The sequence below is a fragment of the Salvelinus fontinalis genome, chromosome 30, assembly GCF_029448725.1.
Source record: "Salvelinus fontinalis isolate EN_2023a chromosome 30, ASM2944872v1, whole genome shotgun sequence".
In the NCBI taxonomy this organism is placed as follows: domain Eukaryota; kingdom Metazoa; phylum Chordata; class Actinopteri; order Salmoniformes; family Salmonidae; genus Salvelinus; species Salvelinus fontinalis.
In genome coordinates, this window is record NC_074694.1 from 34,009,552 (window position 1) to 34,031,374 (window position 21,823).

At 42.7% G+C, this 21,823-nt stretch overlaps 1 protein-coding gene across 1 annotated transcript; it reads right to left on the reverse strand.

Annotated features, from left to right (window-relative positions):
• Positions 1–1,722: 1,722 nt before the first annotated feature.
• LOC129828511 (BRD4-interacting chromatin-remodeling complex-associated protein-like) lies at positions 1,723–21,706 on the reverse strand. Its single transcript, XM_055889537.1, has 13 exons — positions 21,425–21,706; positions 19,025–19,076; positions 18,391–18,436; positions 18,133–18,181; positions 17,960–18,025; positions 16,681–17,868; positions 16,538–16,583; positions 16,405–16,454; positions 14,145–14,194; positions 11,164–11,309; positions 2,488–2,582; positions 2,306–2,408; positions 1,723–2,204 (listed from the first exon to the last, which is right to left on the reverse strand). Exons 2-13 carry the CDS (start codon positions 19,050–19,052, stop codon positions 1,723–1,725), a joined length of 2,349 nt encoding a protein of 782 aa, XP_055745512.1. The 5' UTR covers positions 19,053–19,076; positions 21,425–21,706.
• Between the last annotated feature and the right edge of the window lie 117 nt (positions 21,707–21,823).

Here is a 21,823-nt window from a genome sequence, read left to right on the forward strand (position 1 = left end):
AAAACAAGGAAACCAGCAGTGGCTGGTGACATTTCCCACATCCCCATGAGGACAAATGCTTTTTTAAGCTTAGAGGGTAGGTTTAGGGTCATGCTTACAATTAGGGTTAGGGTAAGGGGTTAGGTTTAGGGTTTGGGTTACAGGTTAAGGTCAGGAAAAATAGGATTTTGAATGGAAATTAATTTTAGGTCCCCATGAAGATAGAACAAAATGTGTGTGTTTGATGTGTGGGTTGGTTTTTCTATCCTTGTGGGGAACTAAAATCCCCAAAAGTCCCCACAAGGATAGTAAAAAAATTGAAAAATTCTCCCTAGTGGGTACATGAGGACAAACGGTATTTTAAGCTTAGGGGTTAGGTTTAGGGTTATGGTTACAATTATGGTTACAATTAGGTTTAGGGGTTAGGAGTTCAAATCAAACGTTGTCACATGCGCAGACCGAACACAAGTGTTTAGGGATTAAGGTTAGGTAAAATAGGATTTTGAATGGAAATTAATTTTAGGTCCCCACGAGGATAGAAGATCAAAACGTGTGTGTGTGTGTGTGTGTGTGTGTGTGTGTGTGTGTGTGCGCGGAGGGGCATCACATACCTTTAAGGTACATAAGAAAAATGTCAAAGATACATTTCAAAAACTGACAGAAAACCAAAAGCTGCTTTAGTAGTTAGACACTCAGAGTGTGAGTGAGTCTCTCTGGCTTGACTATGAAAACTGAAGTATAAAACAGAAAAATAACATATTTCTTGTAGTTGTCAAATCCATCAAATGACTGTGGTATTATATACTGAGTATACAAAACATTAAGAACACCTGCTCTTTCCTGGTGAATCCAGGCAAAAGCTATGATCCCTTCATTATGTCACTTGTTAAATCCACTTCAATCAGTGTAGATTTTAAGCCTTGAGACAATTGAGACATGGATTGTGTATGTTTGCCATTCAGAAGTACAAATGGGCAAGACCAAAAATGTAAGTGCATTTGAACGAGGTATGGTAGTAGGTGCCAGGTTCACCGGTTTCTGTCAACAACTGCAATGATGCTGGATTTTTCACACTCAACAGTTTCCCGTGTGTATGAAGAATGTTCCACCACCCAAAGGACATCCAGTCAACTTGACACAACTGTGGGAAGCATTAGAGTCAACATGGGCCAGCATCCCTGTGGAACACTTTCGACACCTTATAGAGTCATTCCCCGACAAATTGAGGCTGTTATCATGGGAAAAAAGGAGGGTGTTCCTAATGTTTGGTATACTCAGTGTGTGAAGATGTGTAATGTCAGGTGCAAAAATGAAAGGACATTTCTTACAAGGCTTCTTCATGTAAACATTTGAAGGACAACATAGAATTTCTCAGGCACAGAATCATCATCTTCTTCCTCCCTAAACGTCAGCATAATTGCACGTGGCTAAAGTTGGGGTTCAGGGGGTTGATATCTTCTTCCGGCTCACACCCAACAGGACATGATGTAACACAGGTCATGACCCCTGGCTGTCCTACAGTAACCATAGTACTGTAACCATAGAAAAATGATCTAGATTATATTTCTATGACTGTAACTAACTCAGAGCTGGTTGAGAAGGACTGACAATGGGAGAGCAAAATAAGAAAATAAACAATAACAAACATGTAGCCCCAAGAATGAGCCGGCGGGGCAAAGGATGGGAGGATGAGAGAGATGGAGAGATAGAATGGTGGCACGTCCGTCTGTCAAATCTGTCTGTCTAACATTCTAGAATGCTGTTCACAGCTGCCTCTAGAACCGAGTCTGTGTCGGGCAGGGTGGGCGGGAGGGGCAGGGGGGGAGGGAGGGGCAGGGGGGCCTGGGGGTGAGAGGAGGACAGGTGAGACAGGAACTGAGTCTGTACCGGCTCTGTCGACATCGCCGCTGTGGCAGTAGCAGCCACATTGCCATGGTGATAGTTGCTGTTGTTGCTAGAGGCAGCTTTGTTTCCATAGTTGCTATGTTGAGTCCTCCTCAGGTCCATAATACTCTTAAAAGAGTCTATTCCTCCTCTCCCTCCTCCCCCCGGGTCTCCATAGCCCGACTGGGGGTCTGTCCTGTAAGGGGGGTCTGTGGTCGCCCCCCTCCCTGTCTGTTTACCGCCGTGGCTGGACGAGGGGGAGGAGAGAGGGTCCAAGGGGAGGCAGGGTAGAGAGACGGGAGATGTCTTCACCCCACAGCAGAACTCTTCCAAGAAGCCATCTATGGAGGGAGAGAGGGAGAGAGAGAGAAAGATGATGAGAAAAAATAATGGTCCACACTTTTTCAATGGTCCACACCCCTGCCAAGTCCCGCCTCCTCACCTGGGTCCACCAGTATCATACGTTTGTCTTGTGTCAGGTTCTGGCGCTCCTCTTGGTTGAAGGTCCTGTCAATCATCACCATCTCTGAGGAGGGACTGGAGCGCTGCAGGGAGGGGAAGGGACTTCCTGTTAGCACAACACTTTTCAAAGATTCAAAAATAATTGTGTGTGTGTATACTCACTTCAGCCTCCACCATCAGCAGTCGTCTGTATTTGTTGATCATGACCTGGGTCCTCTTCAATACCTGAGTCGCCATCGACTCAAACTCATCATCCACTGTTAAGAGACAGAACACAGTGGTTACACAAACACACACACACTAGTGGTGCATGGATTGACACAACCTGTAGTCCCAGCGGTTATGTGCGCAGGGCGGGCGGGTTTAGGGTCATGAAATATGGAGTGGATGAAGGGCGGGCGGGTGGCGGGCGGGTTTAGGGTCATGAAATATGGAGTGGATGAAGGGCGGGAGGGTGGCGGGCGGGTTTAGGGTCATGAAATATGGAGTGGATGAAGGGCGGGCGGGTGGCGGGCGGGTTTAGGGTCATGAAATATGGAGTGGATGAAGGGCGGGCGGGTGGCGGGCGGGTTTAGGGTCATGAAATATGGCGTGGATGAAGGGCGGGAGGGTGGCGGGCGGGTTTAGGGTCATGAAATATGGAGTGGATGAAGGGCGGGCGGGTGGCGGGCGGGTTTAGGGTCATGAAATATGGCGTGGATGAAGGGCGGGAGGGTGGCGGGCGGGTTTAGGGTCATGAAATATGGAGTGGATGAAGGGCGGGAGGGTGGCGGGCGGGTTTAGGGTCATGATATATGGCGTGGATGAAGGGCGGGAGGGTGGCGGGCGGGTTTAGGGTCATGAAATATGGAGTGGATGAAGGGCGGGCGGGTGGCGGGCGGGTTTAGGGTCATGAAATATGGAGTGGATGAAGGGCGGGAGGGTGGCGGGCGGGTTTAGGGTCATGAAATATGGAGTGGATGAAGGGCGGGAGGGTGGCGGGCGGGTTTAGGGTCATGAAATATGGAGTGGATGAAGGGCGGGCGGGTGGCGGGCGGGCGGGTTGAATAAAGAGAAAACAATGCATTAAAAATCCATAGATGTATCATTCTTAAGCAGTTCATATCTTTAGGCTACATTGAGGTTTTTATTTCATTATTTATTTAGGGACTAACTAAGTTTACCAAATACACACCAATTGCCAAATGTTTTGGGAACTTGGGCAGAAAAAGTTAACGTCAATCCACTGAGACAAAAAGTCTGAGTTGAATTCAATAAGAGAAAAGCTGTGAAATGTAGAGTTGAAAAGAAATAGGAGGGTCAGAACAGTAGCATGATGTCTGGGGAAGATTTGGTGAAGTGGTGAAAGAGGATGATTGCAGTGGCAGCTACGTTCTGTGTAATGATTGTGAGACACCATTCCAATTCATATACAAAATCTACATTTTGACTCGGGAACAGGAGTGGAGAAATATGATTCATTTCATTCAGCCTCTTGAGAGAATGTGAATGCGCGATAGGGACCGTCTGTAAAAGGTGCTATCTTTATCAGCGCCATAAAAGCCGATAGTATTTCAACCACATAAAATATGCATCCAAGACGAACTGAAATCTGATCAGAAACATATTTGGTTGTTTTCACAGCTTTTAATTTCCTTAAAACCGGTTAAACAGATGTAATTTGTTATTTAAAAAACAAAAAATGTCCCCGGTCCTTAAACATCTTAGCTGCGTGAGAGAATGAGAGATGAAAAACCTTAACAATGTAAACTAGATTGAAGCATTCATTCTGACATTAAAGACACTTCTGGTGAGCAAGGGTTGATTTAGTATTCTCGGGCAACAAAGGCATATGGCTAAGCTTCCCCTAAAGTATATTGAATTCAATTGCCAAAATTATAAAGCCTAATTAGTCTATTACATAAATAAATTAAAACATCAAAAACAGGCTACGACACCAGAATGCATGATTTGGCCACAGAGGATTATGAAAAAAATCTTCTTTGAAAAAAATAAGCTGTGGATTGTTTTAAAATCACATTGCCTCCAGCGGAAGGGCCCACATTTTGGGCAGCGCACACGGCAAATACCAAATAGATGATTGTTGAGTTGCGACTGTCAGTGAAAAGTAGAGAGGCCCAGCCAGGCATAGGCCTATTGCAATACTTCAAAATACAATTACGGGAAAACATAGCTATTTTCTTTCCAAACTATTGCTGTAAAGCAGTGTTTCCCAAACTCGGTCCTCGGGACCCCAAGGGGTGCACGTTTTGTTTTTTGCCCTAACACTACACAGCTGATTCAAATGATCAACTAATCATCAAGCTTTGATTATTTGAATCAGCTGTGTAGTGCTAGGGCAAAAAACTAAACATGCACGCACCCCTTGGGGTCCCCGGGACCAAGTTTGGGAAACGCTGCTGTAAAGAGAAGACAATGAAAAGACTCTAATCTGTCTTTTAGTTATCAAAATTCGCAACTTAATTTAATGAACAATATAGCCTTTCTCAGGGATCATCAACTAGATTCAGCCGCGGGATGATTTTTTCTTGTAGACTGCAAATTGACCGCAAGAAGCCCAAACAGATATAATATTTGACTAAAACATAATCATTTTAAACGTTGCTTACATATTTGAATATGATCACATACACTCAGTGGCCAGTTTATTAGGTAAACCCATCTAGTACCGGGTCGGAACCCCCTTTGTTTTCAGAACAGCCCAAATTCTTTGGGTAATGGAAACATTGCTCAACAAGTATCAAGGGACCTAAAGTGTGCCAGGAAAACATTCCCCATACCATTACACCACCGCCACCAGCCTGTACCGTTGACACCAGACAGGATGGGGCCATGGACTGGTGCTGTTTACGCCAAAACCTGGCTCTGCCAACCGTAACAGGAACCGGGATTTGTCGGACCAGGAGATATTTTTCCACTCCTCAATTATCCAGTTTTGGTGATCACGTGCTTCTTCTTGTTTTTAGTTAGTAGGAGTGGAACTCAGTGTGGTCGCCTGCTATAACAGCCCATCCGTGACAAGGACAGACGAGTTGTGCATTCTGAGATGCTGTTCTGAACACCACGGTTGTGCTGCGCCGTTTGTGGCCCGCCTGTTAGCTTGCCCGATTCTTTCCATTCTCCTTTGACCTCTCATCAACGAGCTGTTTTTGCCCACAGGACTGCCGCTGACTGGATGTTTTTTGTCGCTCCATTCTCGGTAGACCCTAGACACTGTCGTACGTGAAAAGCCCAGGAGGCCGGCTGTTTCTGAGATACTGGAACCGGCATGCCTGGCACCAATGATCATATCACACTTAGGTCACTCGTTTTGCCCATTCTAACGTTCAATCGAATAATAACTGAATGCGCTATATAGCAAGCCACGCCCACGTGACTCACTCTGTAGGAGCTAACCATTTTCGTGAACAGGGTTGTGTAATTTAAAAAACTGTCCACTGAGTGTCTCTCTCTCTACTATGTGTGGGAATACTTTGGAACAGATTTCTGAAATTAAAATCACTTGAAGCTAATTTGCTTGTGTTTTTACAGTCAATACAAATATATATACTACTAGTCAAAAGTTTAAGAACACCTACTAATTCAAGGGTTTTTCTTTATTTTTACATTGTAGAATAATAATGAAGACATCAAAACTGTGAAATAACACATATGGAACCATGTAGTAACCAAAAAAGTTTTGCCGGCCCTCAACTTCGTCTAACTTCGACTGATATGTTTTGATATGTTAAACATATCAAAATATATTTTATATTTGAGATTCTTCAAATAGCCACCCTTTGCCTTGATGACAGCTTTGCACACCCTTGGCATTCTCGGACAACCAAAAAACTGACTGCGAAGATGTTTTGTCACAAACTGAATTTAGGCTAACTAAGCAATGTATAGTGTAAAGAATCATTGTACGATCTAAACCGCTGTGAACTTTCCAAATAACCAAAAATATTGTATTTTCAGATTTTTGAAGCTGGTCTACAAAACTGAAAGTCAAATGCACAATAGCAAAACTTAACCGGAAGCATAGAAATAGTGCACATAGAACCGATCTACTGCTTCTTAAACTTGCTTTCAATGAAAATGACAGATCTATAACTCACATTTCTATGTCAATTTGCCCAAAAAGTTACATATTACAGCTTTAACAGTAGTATTACCCCTTTATGGTGACTATCCTTCTAACGACTGGAGGCTAGTAGGCTACATGAGCACACCCAATGAAACAAATGACTGTATATTGGGATCGTGCGTATGTGTCCCATGTTGAGCTGCCCTCCAAATTCACTACAACACTGCTATTTTGCACCCCATTATCCTAACCTGTAGGCTAATAGTATATTACAGTGGGAAAGTGAAAGTTAATTAGACTATAGCCTATCTGCATTATACCCAACAGATGTGGGAGGAGTGAAGCAGGGTTTTACGCAAACGTGTCTGTGGGAGGAGAGGCAAAGGAGCTAATTTTAAGTGCTGTTTTAATATATTGAAATAATAATTTATCTAAATAGGCTTATTAGATCAACGATGATCAATAATCATAAGCTATATATAAATAAATAATCACTGAGAGAGAGAGAGAGAGAGAGAGAGAGAGAGAGAGAGAGAGAGAGAGAGAGAGAGAGAGAGAGAGAGAGAGAGAGAGAGAGAGAGAGAGAGATAGAGATAGAGAGAGAGAGAGAGAGAGAGAAAAAGAGAGAGAGAGAGAGAGAGAGAGAGAGAGAGACTCCAAGGACCACATTAATTTACCACTTTACAGTGTAGACAAGGCTAATCTCCCCCGCACTGAAATGGTAGCATCCAATTGAACCACAGTGATGAACCCCAATTTTCCAGCCACACTAATATTTCAACTTTCAGGTAAAAAGAAAAAGGTCAATTAGAACATTTTACAAGGTAGGAAAATAAGATTTTAAACAATTTCAACCAATTTTCTATTACTCAATTTCAACAAATGGACCCAAAAATGTAGAATTTTTAACATAGAAACTAATATTCTATTGTTCAATATCAACGGGTGTATTAGATCATTAGATTGATAAACGTTACCCCCCCCCCAAGCCATAAACTGTTGGCAAGCGGTTACAGTGCACCAAATCTGGAACCAACAGGACCCTGAATAGCTTCTACCCCCAAGCCATAAGACAGCTAAACAAGACTACTAAATAGCTAATCCAATGGCTACCCGGACAACCTGCATTTACCTTTTTTTGCACTAACTCTCTTGCACTGTCTCTATGCACACACACTGGACTGTCCTTACACTGACACCCCAACACATACATACGCCCACACACACATAACATGCGCACACATGCATACTGACGCCACACACTCACACTTTCACACTCACCACATATGCTGCTACTACTGTCTACTACTTGCCTAGTCATTTTACCACTACCTATATGTACATAGCTACCTCAATTACCTCGTACTCCTGCACATCGACTCAGTACTGGTACTCCCTGAATTTTTAATGACATGTTATTTTTGGTCGTTATTGTAATTTTTTTATCTTTAACTCTGCATTGTTGGAAAAGGGCCCATAAGTTAGCATTTCACTGTTAGTCTACACCTGTTGTTTATGAAGCATGTGACAAATAAAATTGTATTCATAGGCTAGGCCTACTCTACACCACTACGTGCTCATGCATTTTTGCAAACAGTGATTGAGTTATATTATTAGCCTAAATTATGATTATCAAATCCACACATCACATTAGGAATCAAGGTTATTATAGTTTTGAGTTTTTATAATGAGTTTTTATTTCTTTTAGTTTGCCATTTTTATTTTAAATTCTGTTTATTTCAGTTAGTTTTCAGATCCACTTTACTATTTTTTATTTAGCTTAAATATTATAAAAACAGTTCAATTTTATTTAGTTTCAGGTTTTGTTTTAGTGTTAGTAAAGAAAGTAGCCTATCTACTGTATGGAGGGGAGGCTAGGCGCCACGCACAGTTGAAGTTGTAAGTTTACATAGCCAAATACATTTAAACTCAGTTTTAATGTTTAAAACTTAATCCTAGTAAAGATTCCCTTTTAGGTCCGTTAGGATCAGCACTTTATTTTAAGAATGTGAAATGTGAGATTATTAGTAGAGAGAAATATTTATTTCAGCTTTTATTTCTTTCATCACATTCCCAGTGGGTCAGAAGTTTACATACACTTAATTAGTATTTGGTAGCGTTGCCTTAAAATTGTTTAACTTGGGTCAAACTTTCCGGGTGGCCTTCCACAAGCTTCCCACAATAAATTGGGTGCATTCTGGCCCATTTCTCCTGACAGATCTGGAGTTACTGAGTCAGGTTTGTTGGCCTCCTTGCTCGCACACACTTTTTCAGTTGCTGAGTGGCCTTTCAGGTTATGTCGATATAGGACTCGTTTTACTGTGGATAGAGATACTTTTGTGCCCGTTTCCTCCAGCATCTTCACAAGGTTCTTTGCTGTTGTTCTGGGATTGATTTGCACTTTTCGCACCAAAGTACGTTCAACTCTAGGAGACAGAACGCGTCTCCTTCCTGAGCAGTATGACGGCTGCGTGGTCCCTTGGTGTTTATACTTGCGTACTATTGTTTGTACAGATGAACGTGGTACCTTCAGGCGTTTGGAAATTGCTCCCAAGGATGAACCAGACTTGTGGAGGTCTACAATTTGTTTTCTGAGGTCTTGGCTGATTTCTTTTGATTTTCCCATGATGTCAAGCAAAGAGGCACTGAGTTTGAAGGTAGGCCTTGAAATACATCCACAGGTGCACCCCCAATTGACTCAAATTATGTCAATTAGCCTATTAGAAGCTTCTAAAGGCATGACATAATTTTCTGGAATTTTCCAAGCTGTTTAAAGGCACAGCCAATTGAGTGTATGTAAGTGTATGTTCTGACCCACTGAAATTGATACCTTAAATGATAAGTGAAATAATCTGTCTGTAAACAATTGTTGGAAAAATGACTTGTGTCATGCACAAAGTAGATGTCCTAACCGACTTGCCAAAACTATAGTTTGTTAACAAGAAATTTGTGGAGTGGTTGAAAAACGAGTTTTAATGACTCCAACCTAAGTACATGTAAACTTCCAACTTCAACTGTATGTGTTGTATAGTTTTTGAGTTTTTTGGGAGGTCACTTCTTGCCTCTGTTGGGCAGTAATACATAAGGTGATAGGTCAGGTCAAGTTTAAAGGTAGATTTAAGGAGATGACACGAGATGACGTAGATGCACGAACTAAACAGTAGTAGTGGGTCAATTTCCGCAACAACCAGGAGCGTTGAAGCGCAAGGCTAAACCCTCAGCTGTTTTGGTCCTGTAACTACCACGTTGTAGCAGCATGAAGCGCACCCGTGCACAAGCGCAGATACTCTGTGTGACTATGTGAGAGCAAAGCATTGCATCATGCCCATCCCAATGGGCGCGCTCGAGCAGATCACTTTTGTCAACTCGATGAGCATCGGTGGTCACCACCATTCAAAGTGTTGCATTCTGGGGATAAGAATTGTCCGACTGGCGCCTACGTAGCACATGGGATGTATAAAATGTACTCCTCAGCCTGAAGTGTCCCTACTTACACCAGCAAATAGCTAGCTATTTGAGTGGGGCCGACTGGTAAGACACTTCAGGAGAGCGGTCACGTGTGCTAGTAACGCACAGGTCCAGGGTTCAAGCCTCAGTGTGAGCCGAATCAGGAGGACGTGGTACTCGCTAAGCATGCAGCGTAACACCTGTCACATCTACATGTCAACTCCATGAACATGTGATCAAAGTTAATGACGTTGCTATTAACCAACTGCGCCATGCAGCCATCGCCTGCATTGTGGGAGGCTCTATAGTCAACCAATCATTAGGGTGTTTATGTTTTACCCACACAAACGTGACCAAATACATGACTGAAACAGGAACCAATTTGCCGGAATTTATGTTTGCCGGATATATTCAAATAAATGTGATATTTGAGGCTCTCTCTCACTAATCGATTATACAATGTGGAAACACAATACTATATTATGATTTCAGTTTGTGTGATATGGGGGTTAGATGATTATTTCGACATTCTAACAAAAACATTTCATAAACAATGGCAACACTGCCATGTTGATTTGAGCCTTGCTGTTGGAAAACCACATTATACCCTGACTACACCGCTCACGTCACATGCGCGAGCGTTGCAAAATAAATTTAGAAAGCTATATCATTCACTTATTGCACACACACTGCTCGCGGTCTGCGTTGCCAAGGGCTAAAATAGAAGTCAGTTCTATTTGTGACGCAGATAGTGGTGCAAGTCCTGCATCTCCCATCTCCTCATTGGTTTATAGAAGCAGATACCCACGTACCATCTCCTCATTGGTTATACCCACGTAGGTGATTGAAAGACGATCTGTGTTGTCGGTCGTCGTGGTAATACTATGAAAGTTTAGATGCCAATCACCATATAAGTTCAAAGAAGAAAAAGCCTGGAAGGAGGAGAGATGACTAGAAACGATTCTGTTGACCGTTTTATTTGTGGATTAATTGTCGGAGTAGAGGACCTTGTGCATTTCAGGTAAAATAACAACTCAATGTCCATATCCCAGGACAAATTAGCTAGCAACAGCAAGCAAAGTGCAAGCTAGATAGCTAAATTGCCATAAATGTTGAATGCTTTTTTGACCTGTACTCAAATAAATGTAATTGGTTCAGAGTTTGTTTTGATATTTTAACCTGCGTGTCGTGATCGCTTTTGGTGTGGGGAGACAAAATAAATCTATGCACGATGGCGCGCCAGCGCAGACGGTTAGGGCTCCGTGTTAGTGTCTGACTTTGGGCTGTCGCATATGCACCTCCGGGCGGGTGAACAAACAGCTGACCTTGGGAAAACTCTTCCCTGTTGGGCGGAGCTCCATGGAACACGTGGTAGGGGAGGAGTCTGTGCAGTGCGTCATCCAATGAGGTGAAGCGGGCGATTTCAGGTGACAGAACCCCCGAATGATCCATCCTCAACTGCTGTAGCATCCTGGAGAGACACACATAGTACACTTATCACACACACACTCGCAGCCCCCCAAGGGGGTGCCCAGCAAAACTGCGGTACGCCACTGACACGCGCATATCCAGTCGCTAGTGAAAGTCTACACACCCCTTGCACAGTCTTCACATTTTGCTGCATTAAATTATATCTAAAAAGGATTAAATGAAAACCAATCCAAAATGAAAAAACAATTACATAAAATTCTACAAATGACTATGAAATGCAAAATGAGGACGTATTGATTGCATGTCTTCATACCTCAGAGTTAATGCTTAGTGGAAGCATCTTTGGCAGCCATTACAGCTGTTAGAGGTCGACCGATTAATCGGAATGGCCGATTAATTAGGGCCGATTTCAAGTTTTCATAACAATCGGAAATCGGTGTTTTTAATTTTAATTTTTACACCTTTATTTAACTAGGCAAGTCAGTTAAGAACACATTCTAATTTCAATGACGGCCTAGGAACGGTGGGTTAACTGCCTTGTTCATGGGCAGAATGACAGCTTTTTACCTTGTCAGCTCGGGGATTCAATCTTGCAACCTTACGGTTAACTAGTCCAACGCTCTAACCACCTGCTTTACATTGCACTCCACGAGGAGCCAGCCTGTTACGCGAATGCAGTAAGAAGCCAAGGTAAGTTGCTAGCTAGCATTAAACTTATCTTATAAAAAACAATCAATCATAATCACTAGTTAACTGGTTGATGATATTACTAGTTTATCTAGCGTGTCCTGCGTTGCATATAATCGATGCGTTGCGCATTTGCGAAACAGGACTGTCGTTGCGCCAACGTGTACCTAACCATAAACATCAATGCCTTTCTTAAAATCAATACACACGTATATATTTTTTAACCTGCATATTTAGTTAATATTGCCTGCTAACATGAATTTATTTTAACTAGGAAAATTGTGTCACTTCTCTTGCAACAGAGTCAGGGTATATGCAAAAGTTTGGGCCGCCTGGCTCGTTGCGAACTGTGTGAAGACTATTTCTTCCTAACAAAGACAGCCAACTTCGCCAAACGGGGGATGATTTAACAAAAGCGCATTTGCGAAAAAAGCACAATCGTTGCACGACTGTACCTAACAATAAACATCAATGCCTTTCTTAAAATCAATACACAGAAGTATATATTTTTAAACCTGCATATTTAGCTAAAAGAAATCCAGGTTAGCAGGCAATATTAACCAGGTGAAATTGTGTCACTTCTCTTGCGTTCATTGCATGCAGAGTCAGGCTATATGCAACAGTTTGGGCAGCCTGGCTCGTTGCGAACGTATTTGCCAGGATTTTACGTAATTATGACTGACATAACATTGAAGGTTGTGCAATGTAACGGGAATATTTAGACTTATGGATGCCATCCGTTAGATAAAATACGGAACGGTTCCGTATTTCACTGAAAGAATAAACGTTTTGTTTTCGAGATGATAGTTTCCGGATTCGACCATATTAACGACCTAAGGCTCGTATTTCTGTGTGTTATTATGTTATAATTAAGTCTATGATTTGATAGAGCAGTCTGACTGAGCGGTGGTAGGCAGCAGCAAGCTCGTAAGCATTCATTTAAACAGCACTTTAGTGCATTTTGCCAGCAGCTCTTCGCTGTGCTTCAAGCATTGAGCTGTTTATGACTTCAAGCCTATCAACTCCCGAGATTAGGCTGGTGTAACCAATGTGAAATGGCTAGCTAGTTAGCGGGGTGCGCGCTAATAGCGTTTCAAACGTCACTCGCTCTGAGACTTGGAGTAGTTGTTCCCCTTGCTCTGCATGGGTCGCGGCTTTTGTGGAGCGATGGGTAACGCTGCTTCGAGGGTGGCTGTTGTCGATGTGTTCCTGGTTCGAGCCCAGGTAGGAGCGAGGAGAGGGGCGGAAGTTATACCGTTACACTGGCAATACTAAAGTGCCTATAAGAACATCCAATAGTCAAAGGTATATGAAATACAAGTGGTATAGAGAGAAATAGTCCTATAATTCCTATAATAACTACAACCGAAAACTTCTTATCTGGGAATATTGAAGACTCATGTTAAAAGGAACCACCAGCTTTCATATGTTCTCATGTTCTGAGCAAGGAACTTAAACGTTAGCTTTCTTACATGGCACATATTGCACTTTTACTTTCTTCTCCAACACTGTTTTTGCATTATTTAAACCAAATTGAACATGTTTCATTATTTATTTGAGGCTAAATTGATTTTATTGATGTATTATATTAAGTTAAAATAAGTGTTCATTCACTATTGTTGTAATTGTCATTATTACAAATAAAAAATCTAATAAAAATCGGCCGATTAATCGGTATCGGCTTTTTTTTGGTCCTCCAATAATCGGTATCGGAGTTGAAAAATCATAATCAGTCGACCTCTACTGTGAATCATTTTTAATAAGATTCTACCAACCTTGCTCAACTCTTAGGGCAACATACATCCATTGTTTTTGTCAAAATTGCTCAAGCTCAGTACATTTGGTAGGGAATCATTGACGGACAGCAATATTCAAACCTTGCCTCAGATTAGTTTAAGAAGATTTAAGTCAGGATGGAGACTGGACAATACAGGAACACTCAACACTCAAGAAAGCCATTCTTGCTATTTTGTTTCTGTTTGACCATTTTTATTGAAAACAATCACAGTAAGGTACTTAATTGTTACCCAGAAATTATTTGATATTGAGATAAAGGTCCAATGCATCTGTTTTTAAGGCAGCAAAATTTGAAAACTGTGCAAGGGGTGTGTAGACTTTCACAAGAGCACTGCATGCACACACACACACACACATACGGCATCTATACACATACACACACACTACTTACATTCCTCCTCTGGTGAGCTGCTGAGGGGCCGGCCTCTTCTGAGCGCTGACCTACAAGAGACACATTTCAATAACATCATCATCACCACCACCACACACAGGTCTGTAAACCCATGTTTTTCGCAACATTTCTATAGGCCACTATTAAAAAGAAGAGGATCCCATCCGCTTTCTATAGGCTAGGACTACTATATTTATTTCTCAACTTTCCTAATATCAAGCACATTGCTTCACTTTATAAATCGAGGGGGCATGCCTACCTGACTAGCATGAAAATGAACCATGGGAAAAGCATCTTCCATTGGCTATTCAAGTGCATACGGGGTAGCCTAGTGGTTAGTGTTGTGCAAGTAACCGAAAGGTTGCTGGATAAAATCCCCGAGCTGACAAGGTAAAAATCTGTCGTTCTGCCACTGAACAAGGCAGTTAACCCACTGTTCCCCGGTAGGCCGTCATTGTATATAAGAATGTATTCTTAACTAGCTTGCCTAGTTAAATAAAGGTTCAATTTAAATACAGATGACATGTATTTTTTGACCCTGCCCCTGTTCCGTGAATGATAATGGCCCATTCTAAATCTAAACTAATTTCACACATATACTAAATAATATATGTAAAGACAAAAGTAAATTGAAAATAGTCTGATGGGTGAGAATATTATCACTTGTGAATGATGCAAGCGTGTGCAGTCTAAGGCCAGAAACAGCACAACTTTTCAAATCATCTCATGCATCATGTATCTTAGCCCATGGGCCTATATGTTTTTATAAGATTTGTATCACAACTAATGTGGCCAAATAACCTCAAACGTAGCCTATAGTCCCAAGACCCCTGGAACACAGTTGGAGCCCATAGCCTACAGAGCCTAGTGAAACATGTGTTCTTATAAGCCCAGTCATTGTTCAATCACGTGTGAAAACATAGTTTTGACTGGACACTATTTAAAAGAGGATGCCAGCTTTCTCGTGCTGCTATATTTTTTGCTCAATTATTAAAAATTAAGCACATTAATACACCTCAAAAACAGTGTATCCTACCTGGCATATTAAAAACGTAACTGCACGTAACCTCCATTCACTTTTCGAGTGCTGTCACGTTCGCTGGAATAATTATCGGACCAAGCTGCAGCGCGATATGGTTTCCACATATTATTTATTAGAAACGCACAAAACAACAAAGAAAGAACGAAACAAACAACAAACCTTAACAAGGAGGTGTAACATTACACTAACTCAAAACAATATCCCATAAAACACAGGTGGAAAAAATGCTACTTAAATATGATCCCCAATTAGAGACAACGATAGACAGCTGCCTCTAATTGGGAATCATACCAAACACCAACATAGAAAACTAAACTAGAACCCCACATAGAAAATAATAACTAGAAAACCCCCAAGTCACGCCCTGACCTACTATACCATAGAAAAACAAAGGCTCGCTATGGTCAGGGCGTGACAAGTGCAGGCTACAGATGACATGTTTTTGTTTTTTCTGGGCCATTCTAAATAAAATGTTATTAAGAATAATCTTATGGGTGAGAATATTATCAGTGCTTGTCAAATTGTGAATGAGAGACTGATGAAGTGTGTGCAGCCCGCACAATGACTTTTTTCAAATCATCATTAGAGTAGCATCATGTAGCCTTAGAATGTATTAGAAATCGAAACATATAGCCCAACGTTTGTATCACAAGTAAAGGTGCATAAATAACTCTAAATTAAGCATTTAGGAGGACCTGTTTCTTTGTTAACCGCTCAACACAGAATAGCCGCATGTGCGCACTCCCTGAGAAAAATATCCTTTCTATTTTATTCAGCTATGTTCAATTGTATTGTTCTTACTATAAAATAACGCCACAGAAATTATAAGCAAATCTTGCCTGCTAAATGATCTAGCATAGCCCACAGCCATACGACATAACATAAGGACGACTCGGAATATGCTATTCTGTTCTTCTGTAATAGGCCACATTTTCTTCATATCATTATGTATATTTAGACCTGCCTAAAATAAAAAATGGATTTATTGTTATGGTGTAGGCTATATTAAATGTATTTATTACACTTTTTAAAATTAAGATGTTCCAAAGGTCCGCATTAGTGGCTTGTAAGCAAAGCATGGATATGTTAAACATTTTAAACAGTTTATGTTACTTAACGGTCAATCAATTATTGTGAGACCGGCAGTTAGTTGCATGACAATCACCAGCTGACAACATTTCATGACCGCACACACACAGTGTATAACATGTAGAATACCTGTGTGTTTAGCGGGGCGTCTTGGCTGATGTAGGTCATTGTTTTCACAGCTAGGAGACAAATGAGAAACAGAAGTCAGGAGAGGGTTTTATATACATCTATAACAACAACACACAAAAACACAAACACAAACCTTTGTTTCCAAGGAGGTTGACGAGCTGTGTCTGAGCATGCTTGTCCTGAGGAATTGGGAGAACAAAACAATACAAAAACATCTTATTGAAACGCATACAAAGAGGGTAATAATTAAGTGAGGAAGAGAGTTGTAGTTAATACCTGTGTGTACTCCTGTTCCTGTGAGGCAGTACCAGAGAGAGACAGGGGGGAGAGGGAGCTGCTGTTCTGAGTCTGAGACAGTACGAGGCGCTGCACTGGGCTGCCCGACACCTGCCCTCGAACCCCAGTCGCCGTTCCAACCAGCGTCAGACGCCCCTGGTTTGATGCCGCCTGGACTGGGGCAGGGTTCGTACCAGGAAAACTCTGCCATGTTTGGGTCATGGCTCCTCCTACTCCCACCTGGCTGCCTCCCACCTGGATCAGCTGACCTCCCGCCGTCGCCGTGAAGTTCTGCCCGGCGACGAGCTGTACTGTGTTCTGATTGGCAAGCAGGGTTGATTGGGATGGGTCTGAGGGGCCATTGTGGTGGACCAGGTACTGCCCTGGGGGCAGGTTGGCCTGGCCTTGCTGTCCCTGGTTCTGCTGCCCCAAGGGAGAGTGGACCAGGATGGAGCCGTTAGCTGTGTAGTGTCCCTGGGCCGCGGTATTAACCATGGTGGTGGTTGTGGTCTGGAGTCCCAGGCTATAGACTGTCTGAGCCCCAGCTTGAAGGGGTTTGGGCTGGATAGGTCTGACCAGGGCCTGGGCGCCCCCAGGTCCTCTCTGGATGATGATATTCTGCAGGGGGATGTTTTTAAAGGGCAAGTCCACCTGGTTCACCTGGCCCACTGGGGAGGGGGTGGCAAACACCTGCCCCCCTGCTGCTACTCCCCCCACCGCCCCCCCTACCCCACCACCCTGCCGGAGGAGGATCTGTTGGACCCCTCCCCCACCAAAGGACCCCAACACCTGGATGTGCCCCCCTGCCTGGCCGTTAGGCAGCTGGGACACGCCCTGGAGGAACTGACCACTGGGAAACGATGCTGTCGATGTGGTGACCCCGCTGCCGTACCCCCCCGAGACCAGCTGGGGGGGGAATGGGGAGGCGGCCGAGGGGAGAGGAGGGGGAGGTGGTTGGGAGTCTAGCATGGCCTCTTGTTCCAGAGTCTGTTCAGTGATGTCTGCCTCCATGAGAGACTTCTGCAGGATGTCAAAGGGCTGGTCCTCTCCTCCGCCAAGATCCATTCCTCCTGGAGAAGCTTCTCCCCCCAGCTCATCCTCAATGAACGATAGGCTACTGGAAAGCTGTAGGCCCACCCCTGCTGAATCCTCAAACTCTTCATCTTTGAGGCCGGAGTTAGAGCCAGCCTGAGCGAAAGATAACACTTTATAACTATGCAGGCTCCGTCAGTTTATAAACCTATTACCAGCAGGGATGTGCAGATTTATTTCTACTCACAGTGTTACTGGTGAAGAAGGTTCCGGCAGAGCCGTAAGCTGCGTTCGTCACGTCATCCTCCTCAATCTGAGGGAGAAAATACACGTCACTTCACCTGTATGCAAAGCAGCGTGCTAATATTCTATTACTTGAAATGGGCATGGATGAACTAGACCAGAGGGAGAGACACTCACAGACTTGTTGGTGGAGCCGTGTAGGTAGTCATTCAACGCCTGCACATCCCTGGATGACAGAAGGAGGGAGAGAGCTTGAATCAGAGAACATCCGAATTTGACTTTTAAAAAAAATATATGAAATGCATTTTATTTAACATTCGTAACCCCTGGGCACCAGATTTATCTGTTCTACTTGCCATTACTAATGCCTTAGTGTTAGATGTTTCTAGATGTGTTATAGATAGTGTTTGTGATTTATGTGTTATACAGATTTACCCTATAATATCCAGAAGACGGCGATCGTCCTCATCATCCATGACACCTGGGAGAGGAGAGAGCAGAGAGAGGGATGAAGTGACAGGGGGGGGTGAAGTGAGTAGAAAGAGGTGTAATGGAGGAAAGGATAAGAGGAAGGGGGAGATATCATATTTTAACTGTATACACTAACTATGCTAAAAAGCTCATAAATGCAATATAAGAGCTCTTATTCTAAACCCTCTTGACTATTCTACATTGCTGCAACAATTCTTATGAATGCTTGTGAGCACAAAAGAGTTACGGAAGTAATGCAGAGACATAGACAGTGAGACAACACAGAGGACGTGCTGGGTGGGTGTGTCACAGGCGGCCGGAGGCACCTGGGGAGGATGGGCTCATAGTAATGATTGGAATGGAGTAAAATGGAATGGTATCAAACACATGGTTTTTAAATATAATTCCATTCACTTCATTCCAGCAATTATTATGAGCCGTCCTCTCTTCAGCAGCCTCCTGTGTGTGTGTGTGTGTGTGTGTGTGTGTGTGTGTGTGTGTGTGTGTGTGTGTGTGTGTGTGTGTGTGTGTGTGTCAGACTGTATCTGCATGCTTATCTCTGGTGTGGTAACATTTGGCGACGCAATAAAACACTCACAGCTTTCTGACAGCGAGCATGGAATCATTCATTAACCACCACCTTTAATTTCCTGTGATGGAGTAGTGGGCAGAGTGAGAGACGAGAGATAAGAGGGGAGAAAAAGAGAGATGGGAGAAGCACAGAAAGAGAGAAGTTAAGAACAATAGTATTAAAAGTGCCATCCCTCCACCTACCTTTTCCTATTGAATGAGAGTGAAGCTCCCGCCCCTACCCTTCTCTCTTCTCCTGCACATTGGTCTACTCTCCTGTCACCTCCCATTAAATGAAGATGGTCATCAAAGTGTAAATAACTCCACCCTGTTCCCTTTAAAATGTTGTTTGTTTGGGAGTTGAAGGTTTCCAAAGCATTTGCTTTGTTTTACAGCCAACATTCCACAGAACTAACTCCAATGATGCTGGCCTTGTATCGTGGTGAAAGGGGACATAAAACAGTTAATAATGTGGTGAATAGCAATGAGGAGCAAATCAGTAAATGTAGCCTTGGAATATTCTCAAGGTGAAGCTGTGTATTTTGTTAGTTCAGAGATGCAATGCCTGGGTTAAACAAGGTGGTGTTTTGAAAAATGGCATGCCACTGTAGGGGGCCTGTGATGTGTCCAACTGTAGCAACATTTTCATTTTTGACTTCTTTGTATCTTTCATTCGACGTCATGTCGAATTACAAATGTGATACATTGTGTCAAGTCAGTGATGTAACATTGTGCTCTTGAACACATTTAACCAGTCGTTAAAACAAAATGGCGACTCGGCAACCATCTTTGGTTGAGAAAGAAACAAGCCTAATAAGGCTAAAAAAGCAATGCGTCGTAAAATGTCTCAGCTACAATTGAGTAGCTCAATGCAGGGAATTGCACGATTAATAGTTTATAAAACTGGTCGTTTTGGAATTGTGAAACAACTAGCTCTACATTTCAAAATATAGGCTGCTAGCCTGTTTTTTTGCTAGCAGCCCAGATATCTAGCTAGCTGCTAGCATACGCAGATAAGAGTGCAACTTTATATTCAGCTTTCCACCAACAAAAAAAGGAATAAAACAGTAAAACTAGATTTTATTTCACAAGTAAAACCGATACACGTGCTCTTTGAAGGATCACTTCAAGTGTGTCCGTTTTAAGATATTTGCTCGACACCATCACCAGGTTAACGTTGGCTAATCGGCTAGCTAACCTCTAATGAGGTCCCTTTTCAACATTGGGGTTATTTTGTCAGAGGGGCAGGATTAGCTACCACCACTAAATGGTGGGATATGTCTACACGTGTCAAATAACTGGCAAAATGCACTCTCAATAAAGCCTGGAATATTTAGCTAGTTAAATTTTCCAAATTTCACTGAATTTTGAGCATGTGGAAAACAAGCAGCAGTTAGCTAAAACGTTGTTAGCTTGCCAGTTGCCCAAGCTATTGAAAATATTCAGAAAATAGTGTTTCCTCTCCCCTACACCTAGCTTAGTCACCAAGTTAGTGGTCGGAGTAGGCGTACAAGACGTTATGGCTAGCCAGGATCGGAGTAATTTATAAACCAGTTTATCCAAATAATAGTAGACACATTTAACTCCAATTTAATTTTGAAATCGTAATAACACCCTCCCAAATTGTAGCAGCAATGTGCCATCAGACAAACAGCTAGCAACGACAGTCGTGCCACGGTTTTAAGCTTTGGAAACATCGTTTAGACCACCAGCTGATGTACAGCTTGCGATTTATGTCCAAAAATAGACTGAATCGACAGACAATGATAATCGCATTCGAGCACAAAAAGCCTGTCCTCCCAGCCTCTAGCTGGTCGCTGACGTGCTCTCTTTCTCTGCTGTGCTGGTGTAGACTTCAGAGGTTACCATTTGTCTTCTATTTAGCTCATCTGCCAGCATGCAATGCAAAACGTCAGATTTCTCTCGATTGGCTGAACAGACATATTTCAATCGTGGAATTTACGACCGCGCGGAGTCTTCAGCAACAGCTCTTTGGGCTAGCTATTTGACCGCGGAATTTTACTTGTAAACATCGGCCTGTTCAAGGTTAGCTAGCCGTTGTCGCCTATTTAGAATCGTCGGATAGAATTCGTTGACACGGCTAAACAGTGTCGATACCTAGGTGTTTTTTTCGATTAGCATAACATAAAGACGACTGAAAGAAGGCAAACCCTTACTCCTGTCTCACTCCTCTTGAAACCCAATATCTCCATTTGGCAACTTTTAATTTGCTCCCCCCTCCTTCTCCTCCTCCTCCTTCTTCTCCCTCTCCCACTCATATTTTTCTCACTGTCCCTGTTCTGTCTCAGATAGATTTCTCTCCACTCTCACTCTCTTCCCTCCCCGAAGGAAAGGAGGAAGGAGGTTGTGTGTGTTTTTTCCTAGAAATTTTATCACAAAATTATAATACACTCAAAGGGAAACTCACCGTCATGAAAAAGCAGTGCCTTGTCAACGGGGTTTCCTCGCCATCACAGCACGGGTAGTGCCGCTCCAGCAGAAGGCAGTAACATCAGAGCATTCTACAGATAGCGATGCAATATTCCATAGAAGTAACATAGAACGGACAAATAGTCACTACACTCTAAATACTGAAAAACTATGTTCTACCATTCATTAAAGTTTTTTTTTTTACTTTCATGACAGATATTTCATAATTCTTCTCCCCTATGAATAGGAAATTGTTTTACAGTAGACTTGGCCATTATGAACGGTAGGGGGCGGGCCACTAGCAGATGCCACACCTTGATGTGGCTGATAAAGTCATTGAGGAAGCTGTACATTGTGTCTACAGAGAGATCAGCAAAACCAGGGCGTTATTCCACTC

What these genes read in the sequence shown, in the direction of transcription:
- LOC129828511 (XM_055889537.1), bottom strand. Translation starts at nt 19,052, where the DNA reads ATGATTCCATGCTCGCTGTCAGAAAGCT. An exon ending in CGTCTTCTGGATATTATAGG is followed by an intron (nt 18,182 to 18,390) that starts GTAAATCTGTAT and finishes TCTGTCATCCAG; the next exon opens with GGATGTGCAGGCGTTGAATG. An exon ending in CAGGGAAGAGTTTTCCCAAG is followed by an intron (nt 2,583 to 11,163) that starts GTCAGCTGTTTG and finishes GTCTCTTAACAG; the next exon opens with TGGATGATGAGTTTGAGTCG.